The 16780-nt window shown below is 38.2% G+C and overlaps 1 protein-coding gene across 2 annotated transcripts; it reads left to right on the top strand.

The window, feature by feature from the left end:
• The first annotated feature begins 283 nt into the window (after positions 1 to 283).
• Positions 284 to 4048, top strand: LOC107778378 (tubby-like F-box protein 5). 2 transcript variants are annotated; one of them, XM_016598630.2, is made up of 6 exons: positions 357 to 550; positions 1315 to 1465; positions 1607 to 1981; positions 2087 to 2174; positions 2906 to 3035; positions 3153 to 4048. In XM_016598630.2, the coding sequence occupies exons 3-6, from the start codon at positions 1670 to 1672 to the stop codon at positions 3820 to 3822; spliced, it is 1200 nt and encodes a 399-aa protein (XP_016454116.1). In that variant the 5' UTR covers positions 357 to 550; positions 1315 to 1465; positions 1607 to 1669; the 3' UTR covers positions 3823 to 4048. The 2 variants fall into 2 exon arrangements, with proteins under 2 accessions (XP_016454115.1, XP_016454116.1); XM_016598629.2 differs by lacking the exon at positions 1315 to 1465 and having other exon boundaries at positions 284 to 550.
• The last annotated feature ends 12732 nt before the right edge of the window (positions 4049 to 16780 follow it).

The raw sequence follows: 16780 nt of genomic DNA, 5'->3' as shown, positions 1-16780 counted from the left end.
AAACATATTTTTATTTATAATGTATTATAATGGAAGTAACGGACAAGACTATGATAATTTTAAGTTATGGGTAATGCATTATGGACAAGAAATTATGAGTAATTTTAAGAGATTTGAGAAATTTCTATTTTTTATTAACATTTGTTTAATGATTATATATAAATTTTATCTGAAAGATTAATATTTTAAAGTTATTTGCACATAAATCAAATAACTCAAATCATAGGTTTGTATCCGCGCATCGCGCGGGTAATAATACTAGTAGTGGATTAAAAAGAATAATAATGAGGGGAGTTCCTAGGTTCAAACTTCAAAGTCTCTGACTTAAAGGGAAAATTTTTGCTTTTCAACTTTTTGCTGCATACCACGTAGGAAAGCTTTTCAACTTGGGTTGGCAGATATTACGGCGGAGTTGGTGGTGCCACTGGCGGTTTCCGGCGATGTGAGAACCCTCAGAATGGAAAATAACTAATCTACCGTTCTTGAGATCTCTACATTCTTGAGCTTTCTCTCATCAAATATTATAATTTTTTCGCAACCCGTTTCTCAGGTACTTTTTTCTTCTTATTTCTCTTACCCCTATTTCAGACCCATTTTTGTTTTTTGTTGGTGTTTTCTTTCTGTTTTCTGTTTAAAGTTTTCATTCCGGATTTAAAGTTTTCATTTTTATGGCCTTTTTCTCCTTTTTTTTTTTTTTTTTTTTGTCTTTCTTCTCATTTCATGTTAAAGATCTGAGCCCCATTTTTCTATTTCTATTTTGTATTAAGTTGCCTTTGTGGGTGTATTATTATTGCTGAATTTGGAACAGGGAACAATTTAATTTCTAATAAAGTTTAATTTTTTATTTTTTCTATTCTTGAGCTGTGGTAGAAATTGTGCAAATATCTACTTGCCTTTGTGGAGATGGGTATTTTAAATTGTGAGTGTTTTATTTTTGCTCAATTTTTGTATTGGGATCAGTTGATTTCCTAATAAAGTTTTGATTTTTATTCTTGAGCTGTGCTAGAGATGGAGAAAATATCTATTTTTTCACTTAATTTCAATGCTCATCATGGGGTAATTATTTTATTCTAGAGCTGTGCTAGAAATTGAGCAAATAGACTCTTTCCCCTCATGTGCATTGGAGGGATTTGGACCCAAATAGAGCGAAACGGTGTAGACGATTCATCTAGCCGTCCCCAACTTTGTTTGGGATTAAGGCACAGTTGATCGTTGACTAATAGAGGCTAAACCTAGTAGTGTCAGATCTGCTAGTTAAAAACAGTGTATGTAGTCAAAAGGGGTAAATTCTTGAAAGTTTTTCTTGATAAACAGGAACATGATCGTTGAACGGGGCCAAAGTAATTCTCATTTTCACCCTTCTAAATGTTGAAAGGGATCCTTGGCGTAACTGGTAAAATTGCTTACATGTGACCAGGAGGTCACTGGTTCGACCCGTGGAAATAGACTCTTGCAGAAATGCAGGGTAAGGCTGTGTACAATAGACCCTTGTGGTCCTGCCCTTCCTCGGGCCTCGCTCATAGCGAGAGCTTAGTGCATTGGGCTGCCCTTTTTACTGTTCTAATTGTTTTTTGATTGTTCTAAACTTTTTGCCATTCCATTGTAGGAAACGCTTGTTAATGTGATAAATAGAGATGTCGTTAAGAGCATTTTCCGTGAGCTGAGGGAGATGAAAGATGGGATAGGGAGTATATCAAGGAGGGGAATGGACGGAAGGCGTTGGCGAAACAGAACCCGATCACATATAGCACCTGATGTGTCACATTTTGATCCCGATCAACAAGGCCAATGGGCAAATTTACCATCAGAATTGCTATTGGATATTATCCGCAGGGTTGAAGAGAGTGAGACATCGTGGCCTGCTCGGACCGTTGTAGTCTTTTGTGCTTCTGTTTGTAAGTCATGGAGGGAAGTTACTAAAGAAATTGTCAAGACTCCCGAGGAATGTGGTAGGCTTACTTTCCCCATTTCACTGAAGCAGGTATTCTTTCGCCTTAATCTGTTCGACGATTATCTTATTCCTATTGCCAATTACAAAAAAGTAAAATCGAGAGATCATTCTTTTTCCTTTTCTTCTTTGGAACAGCCGGGTCCCCGTGAATCCCCAATTCATTGCTTTATTAAACGGGACAGAGCCAATTCTGTTTATCGCCTCTACTTTGGTTTGACTCCATGTAAGTCACACGTTTCTGTTGACCTTGCTCCTTTTGTTCTTTGACACTTGAATATTACCAGATCATCTTCAATGATTGTGTGCCGTGGAATCAGCTTTAAGATCTACCTACATAGCTGATCAGTGAACGAAATTTGTCTTCTAAATTTACGAGTTTGTTCTATGCTTGTACTGCCTTGGAACCAGCTTCAAGATCCACCTTGTGAATTTAACCTATCAATGAAGCTAAGATTATAAGTTTCTATGACGTTTATGTTGTTGGATAACTTTTGATTGGTATTTTGATGGATAACTTTTCGGAAAAAGCCTCTCTACCCACTCCCCGTTCTATGCTTGTACTGCCTTGGAACCAGCTTCAAAATCCACCTTGTGAATTTAACCTATCAATGAAGCTAAGATTATAAGTTTCTATGACGTTTATGTTGTTGGATAACTTTTGATTGGTATTTTGATGGATAACTTTTCGGAAAAAGCCTCTCTACCCACTCCCCCCCCCCCAAAAAAAAAACCAACCTTGGGGGTAAGGTTTGCGTACACTTTACCCTCTCCAGACCCCACAATGTGTGATTATACTGGGTATGTTGTTGTTATATTTTGATGGATAACTTATACTTAGGTTGATAGAAGACATTGTTCAAGTTAATATGCAGAACGAGAGCGGAACTTTTTTATAGCTTCTTCTTAGTGTTAGTGGTCTAATGTTCTCACATCCGATGTGTTACTTCATGACAGCTGAGGATGAAAGCGATAAGCTATTGCTGGCTGCCAAAAGGACCAGAAGGGCAACAAGCACAGACTTTGTAATTTCATTTGTTGCGGACGATTTTTCTCGAGCTAGCAGTACATGTGTTGGAAAACTGAGGCGAGCATCCTCAAACTATTTTATATTTCTATAGCTTAAACCTTCAGAATGTCGAAAAAAGAAAAGCTTCTATTTCCTTTCATTTTGTCTTAATAGTTTACAAAATAATTTGACCAGATCTAACTTTCTTGGGACCAAGTTCACCGTATATGATAGCCAACCCCCAAGTGATGCAGCAATTCAACATCGCGGTCGACTTAGTCGACGATTCAACGTGAAGCAAGTATCCCCGACAGTACCTGCGTGCAACTACAGTGTCGCCGCCATTAACTATGAACTCAATGTTCTCCGAACAAGAGGACCTAGGAGAATGCATTGCGCCATGCATTCTATCCCTTTCTCCTCTATTCAAGAGGGAGGCAGCGCTCCAGCACCTAAATCATTCCCACAATCTTTTGTCGAGAAATCATCTCCCCCATCAGTCTCAAAAACGAAGGAGCCAACTGTAGATATCAGCTCGCCTGGCTTTTCAACCTCAAAAGTGTCAGTGCCTTCTCGAGAGCCACTCGTGCTAAAAAACAAGGCCCCTAGATGGCATGAACAATTGCAGTGCTGGTGCCTAAATTTTAAAGGCCGTGTTACAGTGGCGTCTGTGAAAAATTTTCAGCTAGCGATAGCAGTTGATCCTTCTCAGAATATACCAGCTGCAGTACAAGAAACAGTAATATTGCAATTTGGCAAAATCGGAAAAGACATCTTCACCATGGATTACTGCTACCCGCTTTCTGCCTTCCAAGCTTTCGCAATCTGCTTGAGCAGCTTTGACACGAAACCAGCATGCGAATGATTTCGTGCAGAATGTAAATCATGATAATTTTTGTTTCTTGGTTGCTGCATAATGTTATGAATTGATGTTTGTATTTCTCTGAAAAGTCCTCGACGCACCGGCATATTTATAAGTGAGAATATCAATATATGCATGCAGTTCTAACAGTAGCTGCTAAGATAGTAGCATCTGTTCTGTAAGTTCTGTAACTTAATACTTTTGCTGGAAAGTAAATCTTTTCTTGTTATTTTGGGTCATTAAGATCAGGAACATATTTTGATGATATCCTGGTTTGAAATGAAGATAGGAAATGATCTAAATTCAGCTCGCTCCAATTTGCATTTAATTGATTTCTAAAACAGGTTGATCAGGAAAAAGTTAATTATAAAAAAGAAAAAAAGAAAGATAAAAGGTTGACCAAGATTTCGTCAATCATTGTTGGATAAATTCACTGGCATTATAGTATATTTGTACAGCTTATTTTCAACTAGTTTGTCTTAGGTACTGACGCTTAAGCATGCCAAATGTATGGCTATCCAAAACCAAACAATAGCCGTGGTATCTGGGCCTACTTATACGCACTTCGCCTAATTTCATAGGATACTTATTGTTTACCAACAGTACAAGTATCCAGAGAACTTTGTTCATCAAGATTTGGACAAATAGAAAGAAAACACCTAGTGTTTTGCCTCCGCTGAATTTGAACGATTTTTTTTTTTAATGGTTCTCAACTCACTTCATTGACCATTAGGCCACATCCTTGGATGCATAATCTGTGCTTATTTTAATTCATTCATCAACAACACAATAAGTCAATAACATTGCCATTTATATATTAATCATAAATATAACTGAATGCTAATCAACAACTGAGTACACCACGAAAGCAAGGATCTGAAGTGAGACACATGAACCACCTCAAAGATTAAACAGTACAGTTGTCTTACTAATAATGTACTACAACTGAAATGAAAAAAAATATCACCTACGGATAAGGAATGGGGCTAGTTCACCGCTAACCAGAGAAGTTAACTCAACCTCTGGTTTAAAAGGCAGAATTGGGACTCGCCCGAGGCTCGCTTTGGGGCGGAGCACTCGTAAAACGCCCCTGAGCTTATGTGTGTGACTTAGTTCCGTGAGCTTTACGCCTCGGCCATCGGGGCTTATGCCCCAGGCACGTCCAACGCCCAGCGTACTGCGCTCGCCTAATAAAACTTTATGCAATTATATGTAACTAACCTTGTAAATCCTCAAATTTTCTTTATAAATCGTTGACTATTCAAAATTACTTTTTTATTAATCATAAATCATTGAGTTGCGAGTATTTTATGTCATAATTAAAATAAAAATTATTGCATGTTATCCACTAAGACTGCTATGATAGTTAATTTTAAATAAATCTTTCATTTAAAAAGTATATATTTATGAAATTTTGTTATGTCTTTATTATATAATAGTCCATAATTTTTTTATAATATGAGATACAATACTTATTACTTAATAGCTCAGTATTAGCCAGTAACTATTTACAAAAAATTACTTATCATGGTATTGTATGGTGAATTATGTGTCACTTTATTAACTTGTTGAGACTTAAAAATAAGCGATGCTAGAGAATCATATTTAAATTGTGAATTACATTTTTATATAAATTTTCTTTCAAATAGAAAGCATATTAAATAAAAGGAGTATTTTAAGAAAAATATCTAATTATATTATCGAAATTCTTTCAAGATTCATTACTTCTTAGGCGATACATATAAGATTTAGTATTGAATACATTATTTTTTATGTTTGAGTTGTAACGACGTTGCAGCTAATTTGCATATTATGATATATGTCATACTTTTCGTATAGTTGAATTATAATTTATAAATATTTTAAATAGATTATTTGTCATAATTTTGTGATTTTAATGTAATTTTTATAATTATTTTATACTATCTTAAAATTCTTGAAATTAGTAAAATTTAAAGATTCGTGGGACTTACGCCCCATGTCTCCGGGCTTACGTCTCGCCTCGTCAGAGACAAAACGCCTCGCCTCATGCCCCGCCTTTTAAAACACTGAACTTAACCCATCCTTCACCAGTATTGTGCTGGGATGAATATAAGATTTTTTCACCGTTAACTAAAGGTCTAAGGTTCGAATCCTAAAAATACAAAAATACTACTTTGTAAAAAGTGTTATGAATAAAATTTTATTTATGGTAAATGTCTATATTTAGAGAGATTCTAGGGTTTATTACTTGGTGGCTAAGTCAATCTCTCCCTATAAATAGAGGGTTCTATTCCATTGTAAATCATCCCAAAATTCAATAAGAATTTCCTCTCTCTTTTTCTCTGCAATACTCTTCTTCTTTTATTGTTTCATAACACGTTATCAGCACGAGACTCTAACCAATTGAGTAGAAGCTTTGGGATTGAGCATAATGATTGTAAATTATTCTATGAACTTCCTTCATGATTAAATTCCGGATTTAAGGTAAGTATTTTACTTTTCTCTTTCAAATTCTTGACATTCTATAATTTGATTTTAAATACAAGCAAAGACGATAAATTTTGATTGCAACTCTAGTGGAGTTTGAAAGATATTATAATCACCCAAAGTGGTAAAATTTCTATGCCTTGTCATGATCAAATTCATGTATGATTGTGGGCAAAGAATTGAAAACCCATCCCATTGAATTTGCTCCATTCTCATTCCCTTTAGAGAATGTGATAGCAGTATGTGATAAGTTTGAAAAAAGACAAAAATTATTACTATGAATGTATTAATGGATGTGGACGTGGCAATAGACGAAATTATAATCGTCATCATTGTGGTAATGAGAACAATAAGGATTCTCAAAATAATTATTCACTTTGTAAAAGTAATATTTGTCATCGATTTGACATGAGATTTTATAAAGCACATATAGATGATTGTGGTCCATTCATGATGTGAATATGAAAACATCTAATTTGTGAATACATATTCATTCTTGGAAGAATGTGAACGTGCTAGTGGTAGTGAGTATACCACACTCACCTCTAGAAGGAGGTTTGAGATGATATAAGAAAATAATGTCATTATTATGGTATGAATGATCATTGGTTACGTACCTATTGCACACCAAAATATTTTGGTAATGCGATTATGAAAGAATAACATTAATGCAAGAAATATATCTTGCATATAATTTTGACCATAACCATAATGGTATAACTTTCTCTTTAAAAGAGATATTCACCATATTGCTGTTGATGAATATGTGGTAGTACAAAATTAATTGAGAACTCTGCAAGAGCCAATTATACTATTTTGGAGAAACACAATTGATTACCAATAAGGTATTGTGTTGTAGTAAGTCTCAAAGAAACTTATTCAGTTTCCAAAGTACACGCGAAAACAGTTGATTATATTGAGACTATAAATAAAGGAAAGATTTAATATCTTCTATTACTACAACTTGTAGCGGGGTAATATGTATGTGAAAATTTACCCGCTTTATTCTTCAGTTTGTACTACACAAATAAAAGAATGCCACAATAAAGTAGAACTTTATTGATATAAAACTCATATTATAATAAACTTGGAGTTTATTGATATCCAGTTAGCATAGCTGGTTTAGTCATATCAATTTAAGTATGTTGTGCAAAAATAAAAGAGAATTCATATGAGTAAACATTAAAGAACTAGAAAGTTCTTTACGAATTCTCCTAGGTTGCTTGTTCTCATTAATTAATAGACCAACTAAAATTGGGATTGAATCCCATAAACGCTGGAAATATCAAAAGTGAATATGGGCCCATTCACTTGCCATGTATACCACATAAGATGCATCTATGAGATGGTTACATGTGCGATTATTATTAACCCCCAATATGATGTTTTGCGAGGTAACTTATTCAATAATTTAATTTCGAGCATAATTTCCAGATTTTCTACTCAAGAAAGTTTATCTTGATAAGTTGGTTTACATCACAGTTGGTTTAGCAAAATAATTTATTGAGTGCCTCCACTTAATAGCTAAACTATTGCTTATGAGAACAAAGTTACCTATATCAGTTTGTATATATGTTATATACGAAAGTATATTGCATTCTCTCCTCACAAGTGGATCAGGGTCAGGAACCAAATAATTTCATCTTATTATTATTGATGTGCGGTGTATATTTTCATTAATACCATAATGCACAAAGATGGATTTCCAAAGTTGAGGAAGCAAGTTAGTTTTTCTAACATGAGGGGGAGACAAGATACATCAGTTGAGAAAAAAGTTACATGGAATGAATTATTATTTATACATATAGATCCTCGAATAGGATAATATGAACCTGAAGTTCATAAAAGGATAATTCATTTGCAATATATTGCAAAGCATTCCATACGCATTTGCTGACCCAAAGAAAGTAATTATATTCTCATTGCAAATGCTCATATTAAGTCCTAGAAGGACAAAGTCTGTGGTACGCTTAAAGCGTATAGACAAATCGGTTTCAAATAGAACTTCTTGATAAAGAAGATGAGCAAATGATCAAAGTGATTATAATAAGGAGGCAAGTGATCTAGAAAATCACATGACATAACACTTCATAAAATCTTATGAGAGATTCAGGTACCTGAATATATGAATGAAGAGATCTCTATGTTATGTCTTTATGAAAAAATATTGGAATCGATATAAAATGTTCGTCGACGACATCTATCATAGCGCTAAGTATAGATGGGGATCTTAAGGCTGTCGAGACAGATACAAAAATATTGGCCAAATAGACGATACACAATTCAAATAGAATTGGTTTCATATAAAAGACATATAATTTTGTTTATGTTGCTCAAATACTTGAAAGTATAAAGTCAATGGTATGTGCAATCAGTTTTCGATATCTTATATGTCTAGCATGACATGAAAACTTGATATACATCTAAAGTCTCTTTAGATGGCTTATATGACTTAACTTATATGACAATCCCTGAAGGATTTAAGTTGCTTAAAGCATATACAATTCTTGACATTAAGTACCACTTTCTTAGTGCAATTAGTGCTATTTGCGCACATGCTATAACTATAAGCATGATAATGTGATAGCGAGAATTTTCAAGGTGCAACATATTCATTGGAGTTAATATGGTTGATTTATTCACCAAATCTCTGCCGACATCAACCTTCAAGAAGCTAGTGCACAAGATTGGAATGCGAAGGCTCAAGGACGTGAATTGATGCTCTCATCAGGGGGAGTTAATACGCGTTGTACTCTTTTTTCCTCATAAGGTTTTGTCCCACTAGGTTTTCCTTACAAGATTTTTAATGAGGCAACCAAAAGGCGTATTGTTAGATATGTGTACTCTTTTTTCCTTCTCTAGAAATGTTTTTTCCATTGGGTTTTATTTAGTTAAGGTTTTAACGAGGCACATTACTTGTCGAGTAGATATTCAAGGGGAAGTGTTATAAATAGAATTTTATTTATGGTGAATGTCTATATTTAGAGAGATTCTAGGGTTTTTTCCAGGAGTGTAGCAACATGCAGTTTAGGCTCATGCGTCAAGGAGCGTTGCAACTTCAAGGATAATACTTCTTTAAGAACTTGCCATTGATAGCGTCGATTCTCATGCCATCTGCATCAACCAACTTGTAAGCCCTACTTGAGTAAGCTTCTTATACGACACATGGCCCATCCTATTTTGAAGTGAACTTCCCTACGGGTTTATGGAAAGTAATTATGGGTCTTCGTACGGCAAGGACTTGATCTCCTACCTGAAATGATCTCGGGCGAACTCTTTTATTGAAGGTGCGAGATAATCGAACTTGATAACATTCAAGACTCTGTTGAGCTTCCAACCTTTTCTCATCGAGAGCCTCCAACTCTGCTAATCAAAGTCAAGCATTTCTTCATCAGTGATCCCTTCTTGAATAGCCAGTCGTAACGAAGGTATCTGATGCTCAAGTGGCAAGACAGATTCGACTCCATAAGCGAGTGAATAAGGAGTCGCCTGTGTTGGTGTGTGGTGAGTCATCCTATATGCCCATAGAGCTTCTTCCATATGGTCATTCCAATCTCATTTGGATTTGGAGACGACTTTCTTTAATAAGTTGCATAGAGTCTTGTTGAATGCCTCAGCTAGACCATTAGCGACAACATTGTACATCGAAGAGTTACGTTGCTTGAAGCCAAAGAGATCACAAATCTTGTTCATCAGCCTATTATCGAATGGCTTTCCATTATCCTTTATTATGTAACGAGGAATGCCAAAGCGATAAATAATGTTTACTCGGATGAAACTTGCAACATTTTCCTTCTTTACTTCCTTAAGAGCAACAACTTCAGCCCATTTTGAGAAGTAGTCAGTTGCAACCAAGATATATAGGTGCCCACCAGAGGACTTTGGCAGTGGTCCAACAATAGCCAATCCCCAAGCGTCAAACGGCCAGGATGCAATAGTCGGGCGCAACACTTCAAGAGGTTGATGAATAAAATTCGTATGGAATTGACAAGCCTTGCATCTTCGAGCATAGTCCAAGCAATCTTTTACCATCGTTGGCCAATAATATCCCATTCTTTTTATGTGAAAGTGGAGCTTTGGTCCAGACTGGTGTGACCCACATACCCCAAAATGCGCTTCTTACAAATCTTGGAGTGCTTCATCTTCCCCTAAGCATCGCAAGAGTACTCCATCGAATGATCTTCTATATAGGGTATCTTTGTAGTAAAGTAAGCGAGGTGCACGACGACGGATTTTAGTTCTTCTCCGCGGATTTTTTGGAAGTATCCCATAGCACAAGTAGTCGATAATGGGTTGTCTCCATTCTTCTTTCTCGACTTTAGAAATAGTGACAAGATGCTTGAGTTCATTTTCTTCACTTTCAGCCTTATTTGGCAGCGGTACTACCCATTTTTGGCATACAACAACTTGCGCTTGATCAGGCAAGGTTAAAGATGAAGCTAGGGCGGCTAAAGCATCCGCCTTCTTATTTTGTTTCCTTGGCACATACTGAATAGTCACATCATGAGCCACCCCATTAACCTTTTAGCGTAATCATGATATGGGCGTAGTTTAGGCTTCTTGACCTCGTAACTACCTAAAATCTGATTGACCACTAACTGAGAGTCACCAAAGACTTGCAATTGCAACCGCTTCATTTTGACAGCCATTTTGAGCTCAAGTATTAGTGATTGATACTCAGCAAGTAGAACTTTGCATCGGGGAAGTGTGACTCTGCCTCGGTGAATGGCTCATCATCAACAACTATCTTCTTCTCAACTTTAACCTCGGAGTATTTTAAACATTGATGGTAGGTAGATGAACCTACTTTATTCTCATGTATCCAAGGTCTCCCAAGCAAAACATCGTATGAAGTCTTCGCATCGATCACATGCAACCATGCACTTGATTGCTATCTTCAATAGTGATTCCCAGCCTGATCGTGCCTACAGCTCTTTGCCCCCCTTGGTTGAATCCTTGGATCATCACACGACTTTTTGAGAGTTCGTTCATGGGAATACCAAGTTCTTTCACAGTGTGGATTGACAAAATGTTCACTAAGGATCCTCCATCAACCAAAATTCGATTTACCCTTTCATTGCGCATATAGCCAACCAGGTACAATGGGCGGTTATGAGGAGTGTCACCTAGCAAAAGATCGTCATTTGTGAATGTGACCTTTTCCTCACAAGCATTAACTTCTTGAGGAGTGGACTCGATGGTCTTTTCCGAAGATGGTGCAAATGGTAGATCATCACTCTTTTCTTCCCCCTTGTCAGGATGGCAACAAAAGGCATCAATACCCTCATAGGAAATCTTCGTGCGGAAGAACTCCTCCAAGGTCACTGGATGTCGTGGCTTTTGAGGATGGTGCACCTCCACTTTTGCTTTCTTTAAATATTTAACTGGATTCCATCTCCTTGGCCTTTTCACCATCATTTTCCTTGTTGGTTATTCTATTGATTCTTTTCGTGGGCTCCTTTTGTGGTGCCTATGACGAGTCACCAATGTCCAACCTTCATCATCATCAGGTTGATTGACTTCAGCTTTGTCGCTCTCCAGTAATTCTTCATCTTTACTTTCTTTAAAACCACATAATTCATCTGGATTGAATGAGCCAAAGGTGATAGAGACTTGGTTTATGCTTGCTTTCTCATCTTCAAGCACGATCTTCTTTTCGCGAGCCAAGTCCATAACTTTGTCCTTGAAGACAAAGCACTTCTCCAGAGGGTGGCTTACAAGTCGGTGATATTTGTAGTAATTTGGGTAATTTGTTTTCCCAGCTTTATTTGGTCGCTTCATCTCTGGAAGCTCAATAAGATTTAACTCGAGGAGTTCTTCAAAAATGGCTGGCACATCAGAATCCAGGAATGGGTACTCTTTCTCATGCATTTCTTTTAGAGTCAACTTTCCACTTGGCTTATCTTGAAAAGAATTGGATTTCATACTCTGCTTCTTGCTCACCTTCGTCGTGAACTTCATAGGTGACGTGTTGACATTCATACCTTCTTTGCTTTCAGACTTGGGTACGAACTTGCCCCACTTCCTGACTTCTTGATTGTCATTCCCTTTGCGAGGTTCATAGTTGGCAACCTTTCATTTTTAGTGGAGGCCATGCTCAACTCCATCATGGGCACGAGTTGCAAGTTCTTCAAATGTGCCAGGATTGATACCTTGCAAGATGTAGCACAGTCCTCAATGCATGCCTTGGATGCACATCTCTATGCCTGAAGCTTCACTGAGCCTATATTTGTAGTTGAGGCTTGCATTCCTCCAACGATTGATAAATTCGATAACTGGTTCATCCTTTCGTTGACGGGTATTTATAAGTTCGATCATACTCACAGTGCATCTCATGCTATAAAAGCGATTGAGGAATTCTTGCTCTAGTTGATCCCAGCTATCAACAGATCCAGCCTCGAGGTTTGTGTACCAATCAAAAGCATTTCCTTTTAATGAGCAGACAAACTGCTTGATGAGGTAATCTCCATAAGTCCTAGCATTGTTGCATGTCTCAACGAAGTACGCCACATGTTGCTTTGGATTTCCTTTGCCATCAAACTGTTGAAATTTTGGAGGTTGATAGCCAGCATGCATCTTCAACATATCGATCCTTGAAGTGTATGGCTTTGCGTAGGTAAAGGAGGACTTGGAAACGACTTCATATTCATTTTTTATAGTACCTTTAATGAACTCCTTTAGTTGATTGATTGGAATCATCCCTTCCGAAGAGACTGGAATTTCCTTAGTGGATACAACTTGTTGTGGAGGAGGATCAATCTCTTGGACTTCTGGGAGTTTGCTGGGTGCATGAGTGGATTCTTCTTCCATCAAGATTCCCACCCTGTTTGTTAGCTTGTCAATTCTAGTCTCTTGATTTTGCATGCATTTGGTCAAGCCAGCGATTTCTTCCGTCAAGTTTGCCAATTTCTCCTCCATAGATGAAGTGTTTGTCACCATGGCTTGTATGATTGTCGTGGACGATGGAGAGTAGCATTGAATTTCACACAGATTGATCCTTGATTGGTTCACACTATGTGGTGTAAGTGGGGAGGATCCATCACTTGAAGCATCATCATCTTCCTTCACAGCAGAGTGCTTGGATCCGGAGAGGTCAAGGAGAGCAAGAGTTTTCTTGATCTTTTAAAAAACATCGCTTCCTCCTTCAGATGCGTTTGTGGAAGATCTTGCTCCTTTTGAGGATGAAGATCCGAAAACAGGGGTTGATGCGGACGTCACTTGGGGTGTTTGTTGTCCTAAAGAGATTGCTTTGCTCCTCGTAACTGGTCTGAAGCTTCCAAAGGTGATATTGAGGATGCTTTCCACATCAGCATAGAACCTGGAATTAGCAGCCTTAGTGGATGTTGATTTGGAGTTGATTTTCTTTGAAGCCATTTCAATGTTCTTGGACTTTGGTGATTGAAAAGTTAAGATGAGAGGTAGAGATTGTCCCACCGGGCGTGCCAAAATTTGTAGACAATGAATTTGCGTTGAGAAAATAAAATCAAGACCGAAAATATTGCAACAATCGTAGTATTTTATTTCAAATAATTAAGTGTTACAATGTCACGACCCGGATTTCCCACCCTCGGGAGTCGTGATGGCGCCTACTAATGAGAGCTAGGCAAGCCAATCCTTAACTGCTTACTTCGTTAACAATTACTTCTTTTAACAATGATCGGCGATAGCATGAAAGCAACGAAATTAAATAAATATGCGGAAGACTTAAATTTAAAGAAAACTGAACAATAATGCGAGAATCAACATATGCCTTTACCCAAGAACTGGTGTCACGTTACTCACGAACTTCTAAGAGTGCTAAATACAACCGTTTGAAAGAAAATATAAACTGTTTGTCTCGAATATATGAGATAACAGACGAAAATAAAAGATAGAGGAGATGCCGGGCCTGCGAATGCCTGCAAGGCTACTTCAGTGTCTCACTGGACTGAAGGCTGGCTCCTGCGCTACTGCTGCTGTCCAAAACCTGGATCTGTGCAAAATAGCACAGAGCGTAGTATCAGCACAACCGGCCCCATGTGCTGGTAAGTGTCTGGCCTAACCCCGGCGAGGTAGTGACGAGGCTAGGACCAGACTCCAGATAAACGTATACAGTTATAATATATGGCGGAAAAGTAAACAAGTAATAAGAAGTTAAAGCTGGGGAAGAGGAACATGCTTCGGGGATAACAGTTAAAAGAAATAACAGGGAATAATAAGGAAGCTATCACTTTAACTTCTATCACAAATGAAGAAAATAAAGGCAACTTTCACTTTCAGTTTCCTCTTATTGCAGGCGTGCAACCCGATCCCATTTCTCATATCTCGTGGTAGGCGTACCACCCGCTCCCATTTCATTCTATCTCGTGGTAGGCGTACCACTTGCTCCCATTTCATTATATCTTGTGGTAGGCGTACCACCCGCTCCCATTTCATAATATCTTGTGGTAGGCGTACCACCCGCTCCTATTTCATCAATCTTGTGGTAGGCATACCACCCGCTCCCATTTCATTCTATCTCGTGGTAGGCGTACCACCCGCTCCCATTTCATAATATCTTGTGGTAGGCGTACCACCCGCTCCCATTTCATTATATCTTGTGGTAGGTGTACCACCCACTCCCATTTCATAATATCTTGTGGCAAGCGTACCACCCGCACCCATTTCATAAATCATATGGTAGGCGTACCACCCGCTCCCATTTCATTCTATCTCGTGGTAGGCGTACCACCCGCTCCCATTTCATTATATCTTGTGGTAGGTGTACCACCCACTCCCATTTCATAATATCTTGTGGCAAGCGTACCACCCGCACCCATTTCATAAATCATATGGTAGGCGTACCACCCGCTCCCATTTCATTCTATCTCGTGGTAGGCGTACCACCCGCTCCCATTTCATAAATTTTGTGGTAGGCGTACCACCCGCTCCCATTTTATAATATCTTGTGGTAGGCGTACCACCCGCTCCCATTTCAGTTCATCACACAATCACAAGAAATCCCGGCAAGGGAACATAAGTAATATAATAACTTCCCGGCAAGGGAACAAGGATATCGAAATAGTCATCCCAGCAAGGGAGAATCAGCTATAACCAATCTCACTTTGCTAGTACTCAGATCAATTAATGGAAATACTTAATCATAGAGGATCGTTAATTAAAGTATACAAGGTGTCATTCAAAACCACAACAACTTTCAAGTTAAGACCCACGATCATGCTTGACATCAATGTATAGATACTCGTCACCATGCCTATACGTCGTACTCAACAAGAAGAAAGTAGCAAATATGACTCAACTCCTAATCCCTCAAGCTAGGGTTAAACCAAACACTTACCTCGATGCCTTGAACACCACTCAAGTCTCAATTATAGCTTTACCTCTAAATTTCACCACCAATCCGCTCGAATCTAGTCATAAGTTACTTAATTACATTAATAAATGCTAAATGAATCAACCCCAATGCATGAAAATGAGTTTTCCAAAGTTTTACCCAAAAGTGAAAATTCACTTCCGGGCCCACGTGGTCGCAACCCGAGGTTCAGACAAAAACCCGATTACCCATTCCCCCACAAATTCAAATATATGGTTTGTTTTGAAATCGGACCTCAAATTGAGGTCCAAATCCCTAATTTTAGAGAAAAACCTAGGTTCTACCCACATCACCCAATTTCCCCATGAAAATCTTTGATTTGAAGTTGAAATCATGTTAAAAGATGTTAAGAAGTGAAGAAAATAAGTTAGAAATCACTTACCAATCGTTTAGGAGAAGAAAAGTTGTTTGGAAAATCACCTCTTATGTTTTGGGGTTTTGAAAAGTGTAAAATAACTGAAATTCACGTGTATTTATACCCCTCTAAAGTTCCCACCGCGGACCGCGCAAGAAGGACCGCGGCCGCGCAGGCTCCCTGAAGACCTGTGGATCATTGCCCCGTGCGGACCATACCAAGCCGACCGCGGCCGCACAACACCCATTGCGGACCGCTCAAGGCGACCGCGGCCGCACGTGATTCCTCGCGGACCGCGCAAGAGGGTTCAACGACCTGTCAAAATTCCTGAACCTGCAACATCTGATCTTCTAAAGCCTAAGGCATCCCAGAACCTACTAGAAACTCACCCGAGCCCTCAAAACTCTAAACCAAGCATGCACACTACCTCAAAAACACCCTATGAACATATTCGTGTGATCACATCACCAATATAACATCATGAACATCGAATTGAGCCTCAAGATCCATGAAATTTCTCAGATTTCCTTTTAAACATCAATTTTCCCAATTTGGGTCCGGATCATGTCAGACGACGTCCGTTTTTACCAAACTTTACAGGAGTGATTCAAAACATATATAAGACTCGTACCGGGCGCCGGAACCAAAATACGGGCCCAATACCATTGCTTTCTAATCAGATTTCATTTCCATTTTCTTTAAACATTTCTAGAGAACAATTTCACTTAAAAATTCATAACTCGGGCTAGGGACCTCGGATTCAATTTCGAGCATATGCCCGAGTC

Source organism: Nicotiana tabacum, chromosome 21 (assembly GCF_000715075.1).
Source record: "Nicotiana tabacum cultivar K326 chromosome 21, ASM71507v2, whole genome shotgun sequence".
Lineage (NCBI taxonomy): Eukaryota > Viridiplantae > Streptophyta > Magnoliopsida > Solanales > Solanaceae > Nicotiana > Nicotiana tabacum.
Note: the sequence above shows the minus strand (reverse complement) of the source record. Positions and strands in the feature narration are given on the sequence as shown.

Excerpts from the sequence above, each read along its gene's own strand:
- LOC107778378 (XM_016598629.2), top strand. The coding sequence starts at position 1,670 with ATGAAAGATGGGATAGGGAGTATATCAAGGAGGGGAATGGACGGAAGG. Across the intron at positions 1,982-2,086 it reads TCCCCATTTCACTGAAGCAG|CCGGGTCCCCGTGAATCCCC; the intron begins GTATTCTTTCGC and ends TCTTTGGAACAG. Across the intron at positions 2,175-2,905 it reads CTACTTTGGTTTGACTCCAT|CTGAGGATGAAAGCGATAAG; the intron begins GTAAGTCACACG and ends ACTTCATGACAG.